General features: G+C 33.5%; 1 protein-coding gene across 2 annotated transcripts in view; it reads left to right on the top strand.

The window, feature by feature from the left end:
• The window catches only part of LOC105223632 (uncharacterized), a 164,945-nt gene extending 145,769 nt beyond the window's left edge, over positions 1 to 19,176 (top strand). Inside the window, exons 4-6 of one of the 2 annotated variants that reach the window (XM_049454529.1) lie at positions 11,215 to 11,258; positions 12,790 to 13,240; positions 13,330 to 19,176. In XM_049454529.1, coding sequence (XP_049310486.1) covers positions 11,255 to 11,258; positions 12,790 to 13,240; positions 13,330 to 14,482 — 1,608 coding nt within the window. In that variant the 5' untranslated portion in view covers positions 11,215 to 11,254 and the 3' untranslated portion in view covers positions 14,483 to 19,176. The remainder of the gene's footprint in view (positions 1 to 11,214; positions 11,259 to 12,789; positions 13,241 to 13,329) is intronic. The other variant, XM_049454530.1, reaches the window with a different exon arrangement.
• The last annotated feature ends 5,293 nt before the right edge of the window (positions 19,177 to 24,469 follow it).

Here is a 24,469-nt window from a genome sequence, read left to right as displayed (position 1 = left end):
TCCCTTGTGCCAAATTTCATTTTAATACCTTTATTTATGGCTTAGTTATGACACTTTATAGGTTTTCGGTTTCCGCCATTTTGTGGGCGTGGCAGTGGGCCGATTTTGCCCATCTTCGAACTTGACCTTCTTATGGAGCCAAGAAATACGTGTACCAAGTTTCATCATGATATCTCAATTTTTACTCAAGTTACAGCTTGCACAGACGGACGGACGGACAGACAGACATCCGGATTTCACCTCTACTCGTCACCCTGATCACTTTGATATATATAACCCTATATCTGACTCTTTTAGTTTTAGGACTTACAAACAACTGTTATGTGAACAAAACTATAATACTCTCCTTAGCAACTTTGTTGCGAGAGTATAAAAAGTATTTTTCTATTTCTAATCAAACTTCAACTTATTTTTTTAAATGAACCAAATATGTACCATTTTGGTCGACCACTTTTTGCCTTTTTTCCACTGAAGACATTATTCCATCAGTCTAAAACTTTTCTGGTTTCTCGGCGAAAAATTGCGACAAATATTTTTAACAGGCTTCTCTTGAAACCAACTTTACTCCAACAAGGGAGTTCTGCAAGGTCAGAACTATATGGTGGATGCATAAAAATTTGCCAGCCAAGCTTTCCTAGTTTTTGCCGAGTTATCAAAGAAGTGTGTGGTCTAGCGTTGTCCTGATGGAAGACGAAGCCCTTTCTGTTTATAAGTTCTGGCCTTTTTTCGATTGCTTGCTTCAATTTTATCAGTTGTTGACTCTAAAATGTAGAATCAATCATTCGACCAGGCTGGAGCAGATCATAATGGATGATTCCTTCCCCGTCCCATCAAAAACTCAGCATAAACTTTTGAGGCATCAATCCTGGCTTTGCAACCATTTGTTGAGCTTCACCACGTTTAGAACATGATCTCTTTCGCACTTTATTGTCGTATTTGATCCACTTTTCGTCTTCTGTTACCATTCGCTTCAAAAATGGTTCGATTTCATTTCGTTTCAGCAAAGAATCGCAGATGTTAATTCGATCCATTAAATTTTTCACAGAAAATTCATGTGGTAGCCAAAACATCGGGCTTCTTTTTCTAGTCAGCATTTTTTAAATGGTTCAAACCCCTTTGATGATGAATATTAAGTTCCTTAGCGATGTCATGACTGCTTATGTGACGGTGCTGGTCAATCATTTCCATAATTTCAACGATAGATCGACAAGAGCAAGGTGCACCTTTCACATCGAAATTTCCAGAACGGCAGCGACCGAACCATTGTTGTGCTACACGAAGTAATATAGCATCGTCTCCGTAAATTTCACAAATTTCATTGGTGACTTGCCTGACACTTTTCCCTTTTTTATACAAAGATTTCAAAATATAGCGAATTTCTTCATTATTTTCACTAACTTTTGAACAGTCAATATAAATTTTGACAATTGTAGCTCTCACAGGAATTGTACACACTAAAAAATATCTTAAATAACAGGTGATATCAATATTATGCGGTTATTATATTAGTGTTAAAAATAAAAAATAAATTTATTTCTGCAACACAAAGTAGACGTAAAGTATTCTGAGCATGTCAAATGGGTTGATATTTTACTCTCAATTTTTCTTTTTACTTTAAATCTTTTTATATTTTCATTGCGACATTATTTATATTCTCGTAAATCATAATCATTGTTTTCATAATTATTTTTAGTACTTTGCGACAACTACAATGCACACCTCACCGCTTTACTCCGCTATTAATCCGACCAACCACCGGGTAGACATTGGCGCTTTTGTTATTTAATCGTCTGCATAGCTACTAATCTTCATCGTCATCTCCTTCAGCTTGTGTGCATACTTCTTCTGCTTCGATTTCTCATTTATCTTGTAGTTCCTTTGTGCGTTTCAATTTCGACTTTATTCAATTATGGGCTTATTAAACTTTGCTGTTAAGACGCATTTATTTCATTGGTCGCTTGCGTTGCCTAGGGACTGCGCGAGTTCAACCACGACTGCTGTTGTTATATTTCAAAGTATGTGCAACTTAAGACACCCGCACCTACTAAAACTTAAAATACGACCTCACTTACTTTCACGCTACTATATGTTCGTTTATATTAGGGTATTCATTATTTCTCAAGTTGATTTTTTTTAAATCTGGCCTTAATGAAATTTTGCCCTTAAAAAATTATACAGCGTAAACAAACTTTTTATTTTCAATTGAAACAGTGCCTAAATAAGTTTGCTCTTTTCATATAGTATTTATTATGGAGTTTTAGGTTTTTTGCATTAAATTTTTTATCTCTAATATATCAAAATAAACCCAGAATTTTGAAAATATGATTGTCCTATGTAAATTAGGGGCTTTATTAATTTCTTTCATGAAAACCTTTTGAAGTTATACACCGTTAAACTTTTTTATCAAATATACTGTAATGATTCAGTACACCGTGTCGTATGAGCAACACTGAATTTCTAAGACACTTACGAATACTCTGCATTTTGATGTAAAATTATGATCAATTGTAACTTTTGAAGGTTTTCTTTATGAAAAAAATTAATAAGATCTGATTTTGAGCTGAAATTCTTTTAGAGTTGTAGATTTGCTTGCTTAATGCAAAATATCAAAAAATCCTATAATATATACACGGACAAAATAAAGTAAGTTAGACACTAAAAATAAAGCGCTTTTTTCGTTGCATAATTTTTTAGAGCAAACACTATCGTATTTAAAGGCGTCGGAAAACTCGGAATATGGTGAACATCCTAATATACAGTTATAGTCATTTTCCAAAAATTTCCGAAAATTTGCTACTACTACTCTGGTTGTTTTTGTTAGGTTTAAATTTCATCACAACTCACAGCATTTATTTTTGCTTATCGAAAAGTTTTACTGTGGCCTCAGGGCTGAATATTCCGCAAAGTCTTCGCTTACAAGCCAGAGTATGCTCACATAGCCGATGGCTCCAATTGCTGGTTTTGTAGCTGCAAATCAAATGCTTGTACATATATATGTATGCATTTGTAAATGAGCAATCATGTACCGAAATATATGCAAATATACGTATGTATATCTAATGCTTGCAAAAATATGTGAATGTAGTAATGCCATTCATAATATATGTAATGTTCTTGCGCGGTTCGTTAGAATTTGCTATAAAAATCCACTTCTGACCACTTTCATCGTAGCTTCATCTACTACAAAAAGTATATAAACTTTGTGGTTTGCGGAGATTTCAGGCGAATTTTATTTAGTATCAATTAATCTTTTTCATATATTCTGTACATATGGTAAACTCATCGAGTTAGTTTGAAAGATGTTGAGCTCGTGTGGCAAAATTAATGGCTGATGCCAAATTTTGATTTTTTGGATCAATTTTACTCATTTATATGGCTTTGACCTTCCTGTAATCAATTCAATTCATTGACCGCTTATGTCCTTAAAAGTTTACTTTGTTTCTCATACGCAACAAAATTAGTGGGTATTAAATATCTAAAGATTTTCAAAATGCTTCAAGATGTTTTTTAAGCTATAAAAATTTTATGAGAGTTGCTATAAAAATATATTCAGTTTTGCTTTATTATTGTGTGCCATGAAATTAAAGCGTTGTTAATTTCAAGGTTCCCTATTTTTTAATGAAAAAACACAGAAACTTCCAATTTAATGGAAAATGTTTATTATCATTCGGCAGAAAATTCTTTCGCATTTTTTTTAGAGACCATATCTTGCAATTGTTAGCCGCGTCTACATCTCAGATGGTCGATCCGTTAAATCCAATTTCGATGTCTCATTCGACCATTTCGAACTGGCAACTGACAAATGACACGCGTGACTTCAAGGCTTGAATAGATTGATTGAATAATGCGAAGTGCCATCCTGTTCAAACCAAACCGCCGAGATCACAAGCTTCAATTTCAGGCATCAATAGAAAGTCACCATATCGTGGTTACGATCGCCATTGACTGTTACGTTCTCACTGACATTATTTTTGATCCTTTGGGTTTCGGATAATTTGACAAACAGTAGAATCGAATCATGTATTATAATATACAAAAAGGTATAAATTTTGACAATTTCCCACATTTTCAAAATGTGTCTGTGTTTGAGCCTTCGCTTAGATTATTTACTGATTCCCAATTACTTACTTTATCACCTCAAGCCTGCACTTTGCTTTAAAAAAAATTTTATCTTAACTGCTGAAAAATGAGTCCGTTGTCATATTACGATATTTATTTATACCGTAGCTGATTATGGCTCTAGGTCAGCAAGGGGAATAAAATTAGTGCAAAATTGACAAGGGTGAAATTTAAGTATCAAAATCTTGCCAAATTGTCTGAACTACAATAATTGCGCAACTGCTTAAATACACAGCACTCAGTTCGGTAAGTCATTAGGGCATTGAGTTTCCATATTAGTCATGTTCTTATATATTTAACAGTACAGCAAAAATGTTTTGTAATATCTTATATTTCACTTGATAACAAAGTCCAAGGGGGAACTTTAATGTTGTCTTAGGTGTCCCACCTTAAGGGAAATGGCGTCATATTTCTCCGAACATTTTTCAATACGCTTGTGCGCTTGTATGCACTAAAATTTCATTATGGGTGTCCATATGAATAATTATCTCGACTTTTGTAGTGTGTGTTATAAACTTCTCATATCAATATGCGTTAATGAAAAAGTTATTTCTAACCAATCTATATTATATATATCAGTACTTATAAATCAGTAATAATTAGAATATCATATAAAAATATTTAATTCTATGTAAGAGTATTAAGCAAGAACAGAAAATAATAAACAATAAAGAAATTTTTTTCATTGTTAGATTTCAAAGAAGCTCTTTGTAAAAGCGTTGAGCAAGTAAACTTTTGGTGTACAAACGTCTTTTGATTGGCCTAGGACAAAAATAGTATAATTGGCATGAAAAGATGACTAAATGACTAACTCATTCGTTGGGCTGATGTTAAGTTCCAGTGACTGCAAATGGTGGCCGCACGTTTGGGTGTGAGGATATTAAGTACTTCAAATATATTAATGAATGTCACTATATCCCTATACCCAAATAATACAAAATTTTGAATTTTATGTACTTTTGTGGTACCAACAAAGTTAATGACTATTTTTAAATGAATTTATAACTATGAAATATATTTCTTTCTAACTAAAATTACTGTGTTTTATTTCTTCGGAAAGGCAGGTTGGCATACTTTTGTTTTAATGAACGTCTGTTTTATTGTATCCCAAGCGGTTTTCGAGATAAAAATTATCATTTGTTTGAGGGCTATAAATTAGTATTTTAAAGACATAATGGGAACGCATAACGGTATTGGATCCAAAATTGATAGATAATTGGCGTTACCCTTTCATTAAATAACTCAACGGCCCCGATCGGTTTACAAATATGGGAGTTATTCAATATTCGGTTCTGGGCGCATGGTACAAATATCGAACCTTTGCTATAAAAGAGGAAAATTTCCGTTGCACATCATCACCTTTACACTAGAAAGTAAATTCACAGACCAAAGTAATAAATTCACAGAAATCAAATATTTATTGCAGAAATCATGTATATTTTTTAGTAAAACATAGAGTTGCTAATAAAAATTATCAAAGTGAAAGATGCAATAATGTGTTTTCCTTAATTATTTTATCTGAAAACAACAGTGAGTATGCACACGGTTTTATTTTAACAAATTTTCTTCTTTTTTCCCATATCATTTTTTTATGATTCTAAATTATACAATTTCTATAAATTTTTCGGAAGTCCGCTCAATTAGCTTTAATTTGACACCAAAACCATCAATATCGGTTAAGATTTGCCGAAAATACGAAAAAATAGCCATTTTATTAATTTTTTCCAGTTTTCCAAAACTCTTCTCAAATCCTTTTAATTTCACACCAAAATCTTCAAAATCGGTTGAGATTTGACGAAATTACGAAAAATCTCTCTTTTCTACATTTTTTCCAAAACTCATCTCAAATCCCTTTAATTTGAAATCAAAATCATCAAGATCAGTTAAGAATTGCCGAATTTACAATAAATCGCAATTTTTTTAAATTTCTTCCAATTTTCTAAAACTCCTTTAAAATCCCTTTAGTTTGACACCAAAATCATTAAAATCGGCTAAGATTTGCCGAAATTACGAAAAAATTAAAATCTGGTCTCCCCAGCCACACGGCGGCGCAAACAAAAAATTGCATTTCCCAAATCGCCAATTTGCACCAGGCACCCAGAACCGCCCAGTAGGTAGCTGCCGCAAAAAATTTTTTTTCTGTAGCCTACCTCAAAGGCGCAGCTGTATGAGCTGCGTTACCTGCATATGCAGGACAACCGGAACTGAAGGCTGATGCCACGTTTACATGAATAACTTCCATAATTCAGCACCGATTTCGGTCGTTCATGCACCAAATGAAAGGGCAAGCGTGCAGCTACACAATCAAATACTAACGAATGATAACAAACTACAAATAGAAGATATTTTTTGAAGCAAATGTATCGAAGCAACTCTATGATAAAAGCTGAAATTTCTTATTAATAAAGCAAGATGAAAGGATCTTCGTATTACCAATCACTAGAAATACGCTTCATAAGTGTATTCTGTTAACGGCAACATTTCAACTTCAACACATGCGTAGTTAATGCATGTTTTTGAATAGTTTCTTTCTAGCTGAATTGCCATGCTCACGTAACAGATGAAAGTAAGTGCATAACACTAATGTTTTCTAGAAGCGATCACCTTTCATTTGCCACCAAAATCATTGAAATCGGTTGGGTTCTACCCCACCGCGTTTAATGGCTTATCGCGCACGCAACTACAGGAAATGGTGGATAATGCAGTACTGTGCTTTATCGATGGCATATTCGGAATAACTTTGGTACACTTTGGCCGATTTCAATGATTTTGGTGGCAAATGAAAGGTGATCACTCCTAGAACATATAAGTGTATGCACTTACTTTCATCTGTTACGTGAGCATGGAAATTGAGTTAGAGAGAAGCTATTCAAAAACATGCATTAACTACGAATGGGTGCAAGATGAAATGTTGCCGTTAACCGAATATACCTATGAAGTGTATTTCTAGTGATTTGTAACACGAAGATCCTTTCATCTTACTTTATTAACAAAAAATTTTCAGTTTTTATCATAGAGTTGCTTCGAGACATTTACTTCAAAAAACATGTTCTATTTGTAGTTTGTTATCAGTCGTTAGTATTTGATTGTGTAGCCGCACACTTGCCCTTTCATTTGGTGCATGAACGACCGAAATCGGTGCTGAATTATGGAAGTTATTCATGTAAACGTGGCATCAGCCTTCAGTTCCGGTTGTCCTGCATATGCAGGTAACGCAGCTCATACAGCTGCGCCTTTGAGGTAGGCTACAGAAAAAAAAATTTTTTGCGGCAGCTACCTACTGGGCGGTTCTGGGTGCCTGGTGCAAATTGGCGATTTGGGAAATGCAATTTTTTGTTTGCGCCGCCGTGTGGCTGGGGAGACCAGATTTTAATTTTTTCGTAATTTCCTCAAATCTTAGCCGATTTTAATGATTTTGGTGTCAAACTAAAGGGATTTTAAAGGAGTTTTAGAAAATTGGAAGAAATTTAAAAAAATTGCGATTTTTCTTAAATTCGGCAATTCTTAACTGATCTTGATGATTTTGATTTCAAATTAAAGGGATTTGAGATGAGTTTTGGAAAAAATGTAGAAAAGAGAGATTTTTCGTAATTTCGGCAAATCTCAACCGATTTTGAAGATTTTGGTGTGAAATTAAAAGGATTTGAGAAGAGGTTTTGAGAATTGAAAATAAACGAAGAAAATTACGATTTTTTCATAATTTCGCTAATCTTAACCGTTTTTGATGATTTTGGTGTCAAATTAAAGGGGTTTGAGTGGAGTTTTGGAAAATTGGATGGTATAGTAAAATATAAAAATATAAATTAAATGAGAATGAACAAATAAGGAAACATTGTACAAATAAAGCTATGTGGCTACAAACAGTTAAATATTTTTTATTTCAATCATTTATTTTGTTATAACATATGCACATCTACATATGTATTGGGTTTTACTAAAAATACATGATTTTTACAATAAGAGTTACATTTTTGTTATATTACACTATGTTTAGTAAATTCATGATTGTCTTTTGACTGTTTTCATTATCTTTTTTTTACTTTTTATATTTTTATTCTTTATTTAAAAAAAAATATTAATTACAGCTAAATACAGAGAAATAATAATCAATAATGATACACAACTTCTCCACATGTGCCTTGATTGACGTGTAATATTTGTCAGTAATCAGCCTTCTGAGTGGATGTGTAGACAGGCCGTCCTAATTTTCATGACTGTGTTTCCTCGGGTCCCCTAATATACACACATGATATCCAATTACGGTAAAATTAATTATGCTCCCAGCAGCCTCTGGTTTGTCAATACAGTATTCTTGACTTTATACTGTTCACGAAAGTGTAGATGGAGTCGATCAGAACTTTCCAAATATCAGCGTCAAAGCCGACGAAGTAACCTGGAATATGAAAAAAGAAATAAAAATGTTCAGTTGTAAAAACACATTACATATACTTATGTACGTATAAATTATAAATGAAATATACTTATAATAAGTGTTAATATAAAATACTGTTTATGCATTAAGGGGTTGCATGGGTTTCCTCGGGTTAAATATAGACTTTTTCAACAATTTTTTACTCATATAAAATATGAAAAAATTGTATTGGCCATAAGTTGTAAAAGTTGTTCACTGTTCTTTCCATGATAAAATACTGAAAAATTACTTCTACTGAAATTATCCGTTATTACATAATTAACTAATATGCTTAGTTAATTGATAAGTAACTAATTCGCAAATTTACTACACCTGACTTTATTGAGAACTTTTTTTACGTTTGGAGCAAACTACTTTTCATTTACAACTTTCTCTTCTCTCCTTCGCTTTGGTGAAAATTACGATTTTTATTTCAAGTCTGACAGGCAACCATAAAAATGTGAACTATGGTGACGGCCAGCAGTTGCTGCTTGCCACTAATTACAGCATGCTGGTGTGTGATTAATGTGCGCTGTTGCTGTCGCATTCAAAAAGTCGAAAACACTGGAGATAAACAATACGGGTAGAGAACCAGCATATTACTAAAGACGATAGAAGTGCTTGGTCGGTTCACGAAAAGTGAGCAACACAGTGTTGGTGGCATGTGGGTAGACATAAACACGATTCTACCATTTTTCATTATCGTTTGCTACACTTGACATTTAGTGCAGAAAAAACAGATATAAGGCGGGATATATAAATGATAGACATGAGTATTGTAAACAAGTATGTTTATGTTAGAAAGGCATTTAACCGAAAGAAGTTCCTTTCATAATGAAAGTTTTTCGCTGACGAGGCTTAAGACGGCAAAGTTGTCAATCATTCACGTTAGCACCCTTATTGACACTTTCTCAATATCTTCTCAAATTGTTTAACAATCAATTGCAGCATAAAGTTTTTGAAAAAATTAGGAATTTGTACAATTCGAATTGAATTTCGTCGACAGTAATCCCCAGCTAAACAAATTTTAGTCTTTTTTTGTATAGCTTACAAATCTTATGTTTCTGTAAGTAGTGCCACGGCTTTAATCGTTGCAAGTAACAAGAGTATAAAATGTTTGGTTATACCCTTCCTTACTTGTTATCGGCTTTTTTCTGTTTTATTTAAATAAACATTTCTAAACCAAATTTAATTAAGATAGTTAAAACGTCAATAAGTTTGTGTTGTTACTAAAGTTGTTGCAACTATAACTAAGTAGTTGTTGTTATTACTGAACAAGTCACTTAACTTGCTTGCCAATCTGTTCCATAAAAGCAGTAAATACTTGTATCTCCTTGGGACCTGATTCACAGCTTTTAATATAATTTGAGCATCTCTCTATTACACTTAAGCTTCTGCTTCTCAAGCAACGAACTTAACCCACTTACACAGGAGTATAAAATAATATACCATATATTAGGGTGGGTATAAAATTCAATTTTTTTTTTCGCTCTCTCCAAATATGAGCTCTTAATTGTAACGAGAAGATTCTCCGCCTTTCAGTGTTTAGTTTTTTTTTATACATTTTACAAGCGTTAGGTGATACAAATTATTATACTGTTTAGCAACTGGTTGCAAGAGCATAATAAGAAACCGTAAAACCGAAGACCGTCCTGTTGCAATTAAGAGCTCAGACTATTTTTAGAGGTATATAAAAACCTATCTTTCAAGGTACCAAGCGTAAACTAATCACTTTTCTTTTACCCATCCTAATATAAATGCTACATACATATCAGTGCGCAGTAATATGAGCAGATCTACTCGTATATGTACATTTTGATTATTTACTTATGTGAGCCAGTCCACAAGGTTTCTACTTGTTGCATGTCAAATTTGCTTTGCCTGCGAAAATTGGATCCTTGCCAAGTTGGCGAAATATCATCCATTGCGATGTGTACTGCTGAACTGCAAGCGAAATTTGCCTCGTTAAATGTTAGTTAACAACAAGTGACAGAGAGGTAATTGCCTTCAGTAGTACGTGGGATGCAAGTGGATTTTAATTAGTTAGTCAGGAACTGTTGTGTTGCTTTGGTAACGGGTTTATGCTTGTTAACTTCTATATTTAAATTACATATACTATATTTTATATTATATATATAAAACTAGGAGAAGATTATTTTGATAGCAAAGTGAAAAAATAAGAATTATTCATAACAAGTTTTTGAAAATTAACTGAAGAGTTCTAAAAATAATTTCATAATTAATTTATTTAGAAATTAACCTTATTGCAATTTATTGGTTAATCTTCTTTCACTTATATTAGAAAACTTAAATAATTATGCTCAGGCCAATCTTTTGAATATTATATGTCCACGTCTCCTACCCGCAAATCTCTTAGAAGGGCTGTGGCAATCATTCCGCCGTATAACGTAACTAAAAAATGTATGGCTCAAAACTCGGTTATCTTCGACGCCAAATTCCAATATGGAATCGTATCTACATATATTGAACACTTTTTACCATATAGCTAAATCGTCTTCAGTATTGTAATTTTCCAACTGCAAAATTTGCAGGTTTTATAAAATAAACTTGGAATGGAAATTTCCAAAATTTTGGATAGTATATTTTCCCTTAAACTCCTAAAACTATTTTTTAAATAAATATTTAAAATCCTAATATGAATTATATTTTTGTTTTATTTGCAGATTAAGCTGGAGTATATAAGCATTCTATAAATTTATCAAAATGGGTGAGTGTCTAATTAATTTATTTCCAAGATAACGTTTAGGTAAGTTTCTCAATAAAGTAAGGAAACAAGATCTACTATATGTTGGGAATTAAACTATAATTTAAACCAGAAGCACGTACTATATTCTACTTAGAATACTTTAATATAGGCGGTCAACTTTTTAGCATACTCAAATAATATGTTTATTCTAAATCAAACGTTCTTTCAGTCAAGACCCTTAACGTGGACCACATTATATCAAATAACACGTTTTCGAAGAAAATCTTGATAAATCTTGCCTCTCAGGCGGATATTTAGAAATAAAAGAGAGAAAATTTCATTTTGTAGAAACTGTATTTGAGAATAGAAGCAGCAGTAGACCATGCACATTAGCGTGTTTTTTTTTTTGAACCATTCATTTTTTTCAGTTCCATCATGAAATTTTCTTGTAAATACCCTTAAAAAATTCCTTGAAAATTTGAGCCCTTAGCATTAATATTGAGGTATTTTCCATTGAAAATACACGACAATCGTGATTTTTTATCTTTAAACTTCTATAGCTCAGAAGCATTTTATGACATCGCTTTGACTTTAGACACATATTTCTCAGAATTCTTCACTCTACAAAAGTGTCCACTGCGACAAAGTCGAAACTCACATCGGCGAGGTAGTACGGGGCTCTAAGCCTGATTTTTCGACGAAATTCGCGTTTTTTTTGTATATATGTATGTATTTCGTAAATGACAAGAGCTATAGAAAAAATGTGCATGCCAAACTTGTAGGAAATTTTATTTGCTGCAAAAAAGATTCAAGGTCAAAATCGCTATCATTAATACTTCTCGAGATATTCGGCTTTTTAATTAAGGATGTATGGAATTTTCATAGCTTTTTTATTACAGACTATTATTATTGGGAGATATTAAGCAAGAATTGTTTGGAGTTCGGTAAACAAAAATAATCGAAAAGGTCGCAAATTTTGATATAGTAAAAAGATGTGGATATGGAAATGTACAGAAATATTGCTTATGGCTGAGAAAGGCTGTGTACTATTCATAAGTTATTTTCTGTTCAACCCGCTCTCTGATATATTGAGTAAGAATTTTTTAGTGATCGGTAAGAAACATAGAATTGCCTACAAAACTTAATATTTTTCGGCTACTTTTTTTAGAAAAATATCCAAAGCGATTACACATGCCAAGGAGTTTTAAGAAAAATATTTCCCCCATTGTTTGCTAGCCACTTCAGGGTGCCTGATAGGTGTGCTAGAAAATGCTATACAATTTAATTTTTCGTTAGTCGCCTGATGAATGTGAGAAATGTTTATATGCAGGGGACAGAATTGCTAACAAACCGTAAAATTTTTTGGCAACCCAGTTCAGGTTATATTATTAGGGAGTTCAAGGTGCTAAATTTTGTAAAATGGTCCAACCGTAAGCTTGATGCAGCTAAAAGATAAAGATTTAATTTTTTTATAATTACGAGGTTAACTAGACCCGACTTCCTTTCTAAACATTTATTTTAACTGAGTTTCCTTTTCACTCCTTCTTTTCAGACACATTCCGTATGCGTCGCTCATCGTTTTCCCGTTTTGGGTCTGTAGGAAAGCAGGAACCACTTATTGTGGTCGAGGAGTCACAATTGGTCGAAGAAGAAGATCGCGATAGCTCAGAAACACCATCGAATAAAGCTAGTTTGGACATTGATTCACCCGTAAATCCTTATTTACTCTCACCATGGCGAGATCCACGTGAAGGACGAAAACACTCCTTGCCCTCACAACAGGTCACTGAGGGCATCACTGCAAGTCAGGTGCGCCGTTTATCAGAGCGTGGTGGTGAAGGCTCCGGCCCATCACCGAAAGAAGCCGCTTTCCTAGCCACATTGTCACAGGCACCAGCACCATCCGGTCGACGTCACTCTGTCGTAACGATCTCTAAAGTGCCAACAACATTGTTTGGTCGCTCACGTCGTGAATCAGTTGCCGCTTATCCAGCGGGTAGCAGGTGAGTTGGGGAAGGGGGTTGCTTGTTTGTTGTGTAGTGTACATGTGCCACTATAATTTAACTGTTCAACCTTTTTTCCATCTCACCAGCCGAGTACTGAACTCTCGCCGCGAAAGCAAAACCTCAACTGGACCACCATCCACAGATCCCATTGGCAGTATACACAATCTACAATTGGACATAATGGACGACATAGTACAATCACGTAAGGCACGCATGAAACTGTGGAATACAAGCAGCGAAAAGGTTTGCGAAGTGCAAACATTAGATGAAGTTGGTGGTGGAACACCGCAGCGTTATACAAATCGCCGTTATTCGGAATGTGTGTCCGGTGGCACCTCACCAGCACCCAACATGAGACGCGCCTCGGAACACCCAGCAATCATTTCACCATGCATTTTACAACCGGGTAGCAATCGTTCCTCCACCAAACGTAAGAAGAGTGGCGGTCTACTAAGTACTTCCATTTTTAGCGCACTCACCTCGTCAGCCATCGAGATCAACAAATGTGAGGATACAATACCGACAGTAGTTTTGCCGTCGTCTACGAGCGCTAGCTCAACTGGTGCCACCGCTAAAACAAAACCAACAACAAGTGGGGGTTTAACAGCGACAGGTGGTGCTGCAGCAACCAGTAGTTCGTCATCGAATCTGCTCGATCCCAACGCGGGTCGCTCTACGCGTTCGAACAGTTTCGATGTTTCCATTCTCAACAATGCCAAACAGTTGGTAAGCAATGCACAAGACAATAGCTCAGCCGCTCTTTCCGGTTGGTTTGAGAAACGCCACCAACCGATGGCACGCAAAAAGAGCATACGTAGCAAAAGTACTGCTATGGCGCTGTCGGAAGATATGTTAAAACGCTTGCAAGCAAAAGATGTGTTACGTGAGAGTAAACCGAAGTTGGTGCCACGGAGCAAGCAAAAAAGCTGGGCGGATACGACAAAAGGTACAATTGTGGACGCGACTGTGATTGGTTCGGCAATTGAGGGTTTCCTACGAAAAGGATCGGTATCGGGACCTTCCGGTAGTTCGGGTAGTTCACCAAAAACTAGTAACACCAAGTCGAGTGGTCTACTGAGTAAGGACTCAGGTAAACGTAGCGGTCGAAGCGCACAAAGTCAGGCAACGAATGCAGTGCGGTCGACTCTAAATTGGTTTGGTAAGGCGGACGAGGATGACTCAAAGGACACCTGCGAGGCGTCGCTCTGTTCAACTTTAAAGGATTTATTTGTGAAATAATTAACAGTGCGGCGACTGTTCAAGTAAATAGGCACGCTCTGATTTTGGGTATGAGATTCAAAATATGTAAGTGTGATATTTGAAGCGATGGAGGTGTCAAGCGATGAAAGCTAGTAGTTGTTATTTTTTTTTATACCTATTAAATGGTGATTAAGTTTGTATAAAATAAAAACAGACATTTAGAGTCTGAAGTACCTTCCGGTTCCTGTGTATACAGAAAAAAACTAAGTACATGTGTATATAATAATATAGCGGAATTAATTAAAATTAATTAAATGTAATTGAAAAAATGTACTATAATTATTTATTTAAGAATTAAATGGGGTTAGAAGATATAGATTTAGTGGTAAATCAATTGAGTTTCATCAAAAACGAGTATAACCGAATAAGTATAGTGTATTGTAATAATATAATCCACAGTCTAAAATTTATGGATTTCTTGAAATTATTCTAAAAGTGCAGAGCTGCTAAGAATGACCAGTTAATTTTCATTCCCAAATACCCGCTGATAAATCAAAAATTATATATCAGGTGACTACGAGATTTCCTATTTGATTTAATAACAGATATAATTTCTTTACGATTTTATTTTAAATTTTTTATTTTTTTAATTTAGTTAAAATATTTGTAATATTTTTTTTAATGAAAATAAAATTTTTAATAGCAAACAACTTGGATTAAAAATTAAATTTTAAATAAATTTTTAAGAATTTAAACTTTTAATTTTTATTACATTTAATGTAAAATTTTTCAGTTAAAAAATTCTCAACTATGCATGCTACATACTTATTTTCTTTCTTGGCAATGTTCAAATGTTCAAAAAGTATCGCGAATTTTGTGTTTTTTCAAAAATTATTTATTTATTCATGAATATCTATTTTGTGCCCTTCAAAGTAATCCTTCAATAAAGTCTCGCAGTTTAGGATAATTCTTTTCAGCATGCATCAACGGTACTCTACGTCGTACCACTTGCCCTTTTATCTGGTATAACTTTTTGGATTTAAATATAATATTCCTGTTGTAATACTCTTATGCCAACGATTTTTCATACCCTCTAAACACTTTCTATAAGCACTTTGGCCTTCAGCAAATTTTGTTTTATTTCTTCGATGGACTGAAAACCGGTTCTTCGGAGCGGCAATTTAATTTTGGGGAAAAAGAAAAAATCTGTAGCCAAATCTGGTGAATATGATGATTGATCGATGTTATTCATCGCGTTTTTGGCTTTAAATTCGATCACAATCGTGGTTCGATGCGATAGTGCATTATCATCGTGTAAATCCATGAGTTATTCTTCCACAACTCCGACCGTTTTCGACGAATGTTCTCACGCAAACGACTCAACACAGCAAATTAAAACTCCTTATTGACCGATTGATCATGATGGACCAAAAAACGAATGTCGAAAAAAACAATAAATTGATGAAGTTGACAAGGTGATGATGTTTGAGCGCTTTTGGCGTGAGTTTTTTTGGTTTCGGCTCGTTTTTTTTCTAATTCTTTGTTTGCATATTTTCATGTACAACCAATGTCTTATCGGCATTTATAATGCTCTCCACGAATGTGGAATTGAAATTCTCGGGATCAAGCATGTCCAAAGAGACATGTTAACGGTACTATTTTTGAAAAAAAATCAGCTTTATCGTGACGAGTCGAGAAATAATGCATTTCATACCAAAAATATCCACCAAAGTCATTTCGGACTCGCGAAAGATGTTGAGCTCTCCTGCCATCTCTCTAAAACTTGCCTGACAATTTTCAAGCACTATATTCTTTACTCTTTTTAATAGTTTCATCAGTTGAAGAGATCGAAAATCGTCCAGAACGAGGTATGTCTTCAACGATCTCTCGATTTGAAGGCTTTGTATCATTTGTAGGCTTGTGTTTTTGATAAAACTGAATTACTGCAAGTCTTTTCGAACATTCGCAATGATACCGTGTTAGAAATATAAAATTTGATACTTTTATTCATTGTAAAAATTGCAACGCTCTACTCGTACTGAGGTGCACCGACTTAGCAGCTGCTGTAAACCAACTGGTGGATGCAGATCGCGCTCATATTTGGCATAGTAATTAAGGGCGATCTTACAACATAGCAAAATATATTCTTTTGAAATATCTTTTACCCGGTGGATTTAAAACAATTTCTGGGTGCTTTTTTGTCACAATGTATAGTTATTTGCATAGATGTTAGGACCAAGGGAGCGAAAGATAGAAATAACTTCAATATTTCTATTGAGTTACTTCATTCAAGTATTTTATTTTCTAATATGTAAATTTAATTTTTTTCACTTTTGGTAGATTATTACACAATCCGTAAGTGTTATGGCGACTACTATTGTAATGAAATTATACTTTTGCTTAATTGAAATTATTGCCTTACATATTCGTCAAATAATATGTTTGAAAATGAGAATCTTTAAGAGGCTGGCAAGTTTATATAAAATTTCATGATTGTAAATGTGGAGTTCTTTAACTCAACGTGTAGACTAAAGTTCATATGTACAACTACCGCAATTTCGTAGTTTCAAATAAAAGCAAATATATTAAATACAGTTTATGAAATAAACAATAATAAATAGAATACACTAGTAATTATAATTAGGAATTAACATACGGTACCACCTGCTACTAAATGAGACAAATTTCGCCAACAAATTAAACCTAATACAATATTACAATATTGTATTTATAAGCTCTGTCTAAAAGCAAGCAATTAGTTGTAATAATAAAATGCAAAAATGTTGTTTAAACGCTGACGCTCTCTACACTTCTCACACTCGCTTCCGTTTACTGCGATTTTTCGAAGAGAATCACCGCAATAAATATCTCACTGTGGCTAAAACTGAACATTTGTTTTCTTTATTTTTCACATAACAGCCAAATTAAAGCAAAAAGCGAATAAAATGAAATACGTTAATAAAAGTGCGTAAATGGAATTTTAATAAAAAAATATATAGCGACCAACAGTGCTCATGGAGAGATATAATGACTGCAAAACCATAAACCAAATAACTAAAAATAATTAAATGCAATAAAAACAAGTTTATGAAACAAATCTTGATATGCAATGCAAAGAAAAAGTGCTACAAAAAACACTGAAAACATATATATGTATATATTATGTATGTATATGTGCAACCGTTTGAAACATTCCATGTTTTTCATATACACAAATTTGCATTCCATTCAATTCAATTGTGAATATGCTACTTAAATGTTACATAATTAAAACGGTACTTTCATAAATGTGATGTTTAATGTTTTTTACTAAAAAATAACAATGTCAACTTTTTCTCAATATACTATATATGTATGTATGTACTTCTGTATATAGATATGCGGCGTGTGAATGGCAGGCTGTTATGGTAATTATGGTGATGGCGTCGAAAACAAAAAATAACGCTAGAATATATGAGTGCTCGTATGGTACGAAAATAACAAAATATACGAGTTTTTATGCTTTAATAAATGTATGCTATTTTTTCGAAATGTTTTTTAATCCTTTTTAATGGTCAATTTAATCGAAAAATGTCATAAAAAGAAAATGCACAATATTAACTGCTAATAATGGTAGGTGAAATATTTATTATACAAACGTTAAAATTGCTTTTTTTAAATGCATTCAATATAATTTATTTTAAACTCTGTTAACAAAAAAAAAGTAAATAAACAAATTGCACACCTGAGTGCATCAGATAATAGAATTTATATAAAAAATGCTCTTAAAATCCAATCAAATGAAATGCAAAAGTTAACTCAACCATTAAGCGCAAATATATGAATGCTAAATAAGATAACACGTTAGAATGGCTATGTAAAATAATACAATACAGTTAACTATAGTAAGTCATGAAAAAATAAATCAAGAAAAAATAAATAAATAAACTAATTAAATTAATGTATAGAGACGTATGTAGGTAAGCGTATGTTGATTTTGATAAACCTAATCCACATTCATTCATATGTAAACAATATACGTATTACATAGCTATATACATATGTATATACCACCTGCATATGGCAAACAGTCATTGGTGAAATAAAAATAAAATAATGTATAAATTAAAATTTTATGAATACATATGTAAGTAATTGAAGCCCACCAGTTTTGATGTAACTATGATTGCATTGACGCGCGCAATTGTACATAACGCGATGCATGTGTGTATGTAATAAACAAACAAGCTGGACTTGCCTACTATATATACTACTGAAAAATTCAAAAACAAATCAATAATGACAATACTAATGCATATTGTGTTTAATATTTACCGTTGCTAGATATATATACATTCTTACACGTACAAAAGTTTGGATATGCCTACAGCTGAACTCAAATAAATATTCTATTCAAATAAAATCCTGAATTTAATTTTCAAAATGCTATTAATATTATTAATGTAAACTCAAATAAAATACATTGCAAACTTTAACTTGTAACTCGTAAACAGTGCAAAATAATACCTAAACTTTTAGCTTCATTTTATAGCACACATGAGAATTTCTATTCGTTTTGATTGTAGCGAAAGTCTTGATACAATACGACTTTGTTAAAATTTTTTAAAGCGGCTTTGTTTTTTTTTTAATATTGACAACTAATTAGTACGCCAATCTTGCTAACACAAACATATATATGATCTACTATATATTAACACTCCTATTGTGAAAGGCTGATGGATTATAGCTGCCGTGGAAGACTACAAAAGCCTACAGTATATTTGAAAATACTATACTCGATAGTTATTCTGAGCCTGAACAAGTTATTTAGGGATTATAGATAAGACTTGAATAATATATCTGTTGACAACGCTACGGCTTGGACAGTAAGTCAAATTTCTTGAAAATACGAGTATCTTTTAAAAAAAAATTCCATTTACGCCGCCGCGGCTCGCGGCGCGCCGCTTGATTTTTTCTGGGTGTCACAAAGTTGGTTACAAACTTAGCATTCCCTGGGCCTAATATACTATACATATGTATATGCTATGAGGTCGATTCTAACAGGGATCGCACTTGATAGAACAAAATGTGCATGAACGTTTATTGGTTAATAACCAATAAAAATACTTCCGATTGCTGCGACATGAACACTGCTAAGTTGAAATAGTTCTCTGCTGAAATAGTCATCTGCTTCCTTCTACTCGAGGCCAAAAAGATCCTGCAGTTGTACAAGAGCGGTTCGTCGACTAGTGTCTGCTAAACTCACACAAGATTTATAGGTCTATGGCTAGAACGCAAGGTACTAATGGATAACCAACTCGGTCCCTTTTCGATGTGAAAGTGGCTGGCTCATCGGCTTTGCAGACATCAGTGATTCTGCTATGACCAGGCACTCAAACGGGTCTGATGATGAAGTAGCTGACACTCCTAACTAACTTTGAACGCATAGTTAGACAACTGTTGCCGGAGTAAAAACTCTCTTCCACGAAAAAGTTGCCTGAAAACGCTTCAGTGGTCCGATTGCTTTAATCTAAGCTTGGTATAGTAGTCCGGTAGCCTAAAACTAAGATTTACAGAAATTTAACATAAAATTCGCCTCTTAGTTTTGATTTAACCGTGAAAAACCTCACTCAGTCTTTTCTCCAGGGTGAGAAAAAGGCGTCACTAGTAACCATTTCGATGCAGTCAATCAAGTTTTCTGTAATGCAGTTAAAGGAGGAGAGAATTTCGACGTGTCCTTGTTCCGTTCTCTTCACAAAACCAGCTTCATATAAGCCCATTAGAATGCTAGGTATAAAATTACATTAAATAATGCTATTTTTGTCGTAGTTCATAGTATATCGCTTTCTGGGCACGTCCAAGCTACTAAGCAAGTGTAGACTCTTCAAGCCAAAAACCCAACTGTGGTGAGAATACCCACCTATTGCCCATAGCTCCTCTACGGCAATATAAAGCAACCGATGCCTTCATTACTCTCTTTTCAAGTGTTCAGGGTATAATAAGGTAAATATAACTTCTTTAAAAATACTCAATGTATACAAACTCGATAATTGGAAAATAATGTAATTTCCCGAGTTTGAGTAACAAGGGATCAGAGCATATGACAGACGACTCAATTGACTGTAGCAAGTTGTAGATATTCACTCGTAAAGTACAATTTTGGATTCTGTTGTCGAACGGCAGCTATACTTACGTAAGTCAAGTTTCGCAATAGGAGAGTAAATAAAAAGAGACAGATATCTCACACTGTGAAAAGGCTAAATACAGTGCTTATGCTATGCATTATTGCTAAATATACTTCTCTTTCGTTATGAAAATTTTAAAAATGTGTAAGTATTTACTGATGTGCTTAAAGACTCACAGGAAGAACATGCTTTTTTTGGTTCAAATTAATTTAATATGGAAAAATTATCTCTTCAGAACTTATTAATTCATCTAAACTTTTGAAAGATTAAACCTTAAGGGTTCAAAATACCTCACCGATTGCTTCAAACTGAACTTGGCATAATTAACAATTATTTCACAAAAAAGCGAGATTGCTAATATTAAAGCCTAAGTGAAATTAATATTGGTATTTAAATATTTACCTAGTAGATATTCTAAATGTATTTTAAATGTTGAAAATTAAAGCACAAACAAAAGTGTGTGTTACAATACTCAAATATGCAATTTGCAAATATACAATCAATATTTCAAATATATATATAGTAAACAATATACATACATATGTACATTTAGAACATAAATAAATCGTGAATTGTTTGAAGAGATTAAAGCACTTTTGAACAAAAATGTGCGAAAAATATTTACATAAGTACTTTAGGCGTTATTTAATGTTGTAACAGATAAATATATATTTACATATACGAATATATAATGACATGAAAATAATTAAGTACATGTGCATATTAATTATATGTAAATAATTAACGGTGTGTAGAGATAATAAAGGACAATTTAACTTTATTGTAAACATGTATGTAAATGGATAATCATAGAGAACTACGATAAAAGTATGTATAGCAGAAAATCTATATATATATATGTATGTACATAATGAGTAACATTTGAAATGCACAACAGCGAGTATAAATTAACAGCTATGAGTAACTGTTAAAATGAAATTAAAAACAAACGAATAGTAAGCAAAACACTCAAAGGCAGGACGAAAAGAAATTCGATTTTGGGGAAAACGGAAAATACGCATAAATAGTTCATAACAACTGAGAATATGTAAATAGAAACGTATGAATATACAATCGATAAATGTTTATTTTTTCTTAAGTAAATTAAAATATTTAAAATTAAATATATGCAGTTAAAACATGAATGTGGGGCTCTAGTTGACGAAGGACTAAAATTGCATTAAAAAAGTTGCTAACAGAAATAGTAAATTAATTAATTAAATAAAGAAAACTTGTCGGAATGTAAATAAGTACAATTGAGCAAAGTGTTGATCGAAAATGCAATTCTTATTCTACTACTGTTCCTTTTAAGCATTCAACTGAAACTAATTTTTATATCATCACCTGAAATGCAAAATAACGTAACATCACTTTTCATATGTTTACAGGCGAAGAAATCACGTTATAATAGAAACCACTAATATTGAAACAAAATTTAAGTTTTGGTTATAAAATGGTTATATATTGGTTATATCTGAAAGCGGAAGCTGAAAATTTTACGCCACATATACTATATATAATGTGATGTAGTGAATCACAAGCAATAAAAAACTGAATATCGATTTTTTGATGATACGTTGTTTTGCATTTTAGGTGACGATATACTTATATACTTTCCATACATTGCTGCTTATCTTGATAATTCCTACAAGAAATGTTTCATCTCAAGAATAACTAAATAGACATGCGTTTTTGTTATTGTAAATCTATAAAAATTGTAATTTTTAGGCTTATCTTTCTAATTTCAATTTACTCTTATAAGCGGAAATATCAAAATAAACTAAAACTCATTTGTTTACATTAACTATAAATAGCGACAGCTATGTACTTGTATTTGTATTAATAAAATTAATAATTAAATTGGATTGCCAAGAAATCATATGAATTGTAAGCAAAATCCCATTAGCAATTAAATGACGTGAATAAATATTCGTACTCTACTTTGTGAATGTGTAACAAAAATGTCTTTGTTTTTATGTATATTTTAATTGGAAGTTTAAATACTGGAGGTATGTGCCATATTTGGATAAACTTAGCTTAATAGAATATAAAACCTGCCGGCATTAAAAGCTGAGATATAGATTTTATAAGCTTAACCATGATTTTGAGAAAGTAAATAGAAAAAAATATTGAATATTACCTATTATAATAAGGGTAAGGTTAGGTTAGTAGGCTGATTTTTCGTGACGCCACAAATAATCCCACTTTGACGGCTAGAGACACATGTAAAGACGCTAGAGATGTCCAGAACTACTAGGTATGGATCAAAATACCGTCGCTTATCAGCAAAGCGCCTAGAACCAGGCTTAAACTTATTGAGGAGATTAATAACAATTTCAACTAAATCGCCGGGTTCGCAAAATGTGTGGAAACCGAGAAGCTTCAACCTTAAGGAGGCGAAAGCTGGAGAGTGGTGCAGAAATATCTAAATGTTTCCACTTCATTTTCTCATTCCAACTTTGACAAATTGCGCTCTCCCAAATCTATAACCCCACCGCGTAAGCGTCAAAGGGCCAGTATCCTCTTAGGACACCTAGCATTGCGGTCATTTGAACCTTGCTAAGAGCTAGTAGTTGAATACTTTAGGATAGACGACTTTCGCAAACCCACAAGTGTGGTTGGTACCAACGCTTACCGAGCTCACGCGAGGCCCACAGATCTAGCGCCTGAATATATGATGACGGGAGAACACCTGCTCGAACCCAAACTAATAGGCTTTACAGTTTCCGACGAGGTCATGGCCTCATAGTTTAACTTTGAACAAACTGACAGCGAGGGCGATGTCTGTATAAAAGCTCTGCAATCAGAGTGAATGCAAGAGTTGATTGAGAGCTCCCGGCAGCAGACTCTCCAACCTTCCCCTCATCATCGAACCATCCATGAAAAATGCTCACTGCGCCTCTTCTTCACTGAGAGTAAACACCGCGGCGCAGTGACTCAAATTATCAGGGTTGCAATTGAAGTGAGAGAGTATTACCGGATGTCCCTCTCTAGAACTCTCTTAATATATCAGTATTTGGATGCAACCTTCGCAACTATGCATTTGCACGGCTGCTACTTATAGAAAGCCATTAAGTGCTATCGTTGATGTTGTACGTAGTGCACCACTGACGCAAATGAGAGCCACTCGTAGAATATGTCCCAGCTATCTAGCGAGTGTAATAAAGGTAAAGCACTCCTTTTATTAGACCCCAACGCTTCCCAATAGCTCATTTACAACAATATACATACCAGGAAACCAATGCCATTTCCACCCTTCCATAAAAGGTTTCTATTAAGGATAAGGCTCAAATACTTCACCTGACTCGTTGTAATACGGGTTAATAATATTCAAAAATACGTATAAGTATTTACAAAATCTCCATAGACGACTCAATTTTCTAGTCGACCATAATCACTCAAACTGTAGATATATAGTAAACATGTTCTTCTAAATATTTTGATGCGTCTGTGGTTAAAAAAAATCTAATTTCGGTCGATTTGAAAGTAAACGTTTGGATATCAAACTAACCAATTCGTATTTAATTTTCAACTGATTCCAAAATTCGTCCTTTGTTAAGTTTAGTAACTTATTTTTTCAAAAATTAAAACTCATCAAATATTAGGTCTAGGTATACAATTAAGAATCCAGGGTTTAAAAGTTGTTAAACCATTTTCCATACAAGTCACGTGCGACGCGCTCTAGCCAAGCTAGCCTGTGTCCAGTTAATGTAAAGCTTCCTTTGATGGGAATTTTTCACAAGCAAACTAAGTTGAAATAGACAGGAAAAGGTCGTATTCACTTGGTGCCAAGTTCGAATTGAAGATTGCCTCAGAAACAGCCAACTAAGCGCACGGAACCTCTGGCAAACTATTATCGATT

The sequence above is a fragment of the Bactrocera dorsalis genome, chromosome 4 (genome assembly GCF_023373825.1).
Source record: "Bactrocera dorsalis isolate Fly_Bdor chromosome 4, ASM2337382v1, whole genome shotgun sequence".
Taxonomy (NCBI): domain Eukaryota; kingdom Metazoa; phylum Arthropoda; class Insecta; order Diptera; family Tephritidae; genus Bactrocera; species Bactrocera dorsalis.
The sequence above is the reverse complement of the archived record's forward strand: the minus strand, read 5'-3'. Positions and strand labels throughout refer to the sequence as shown.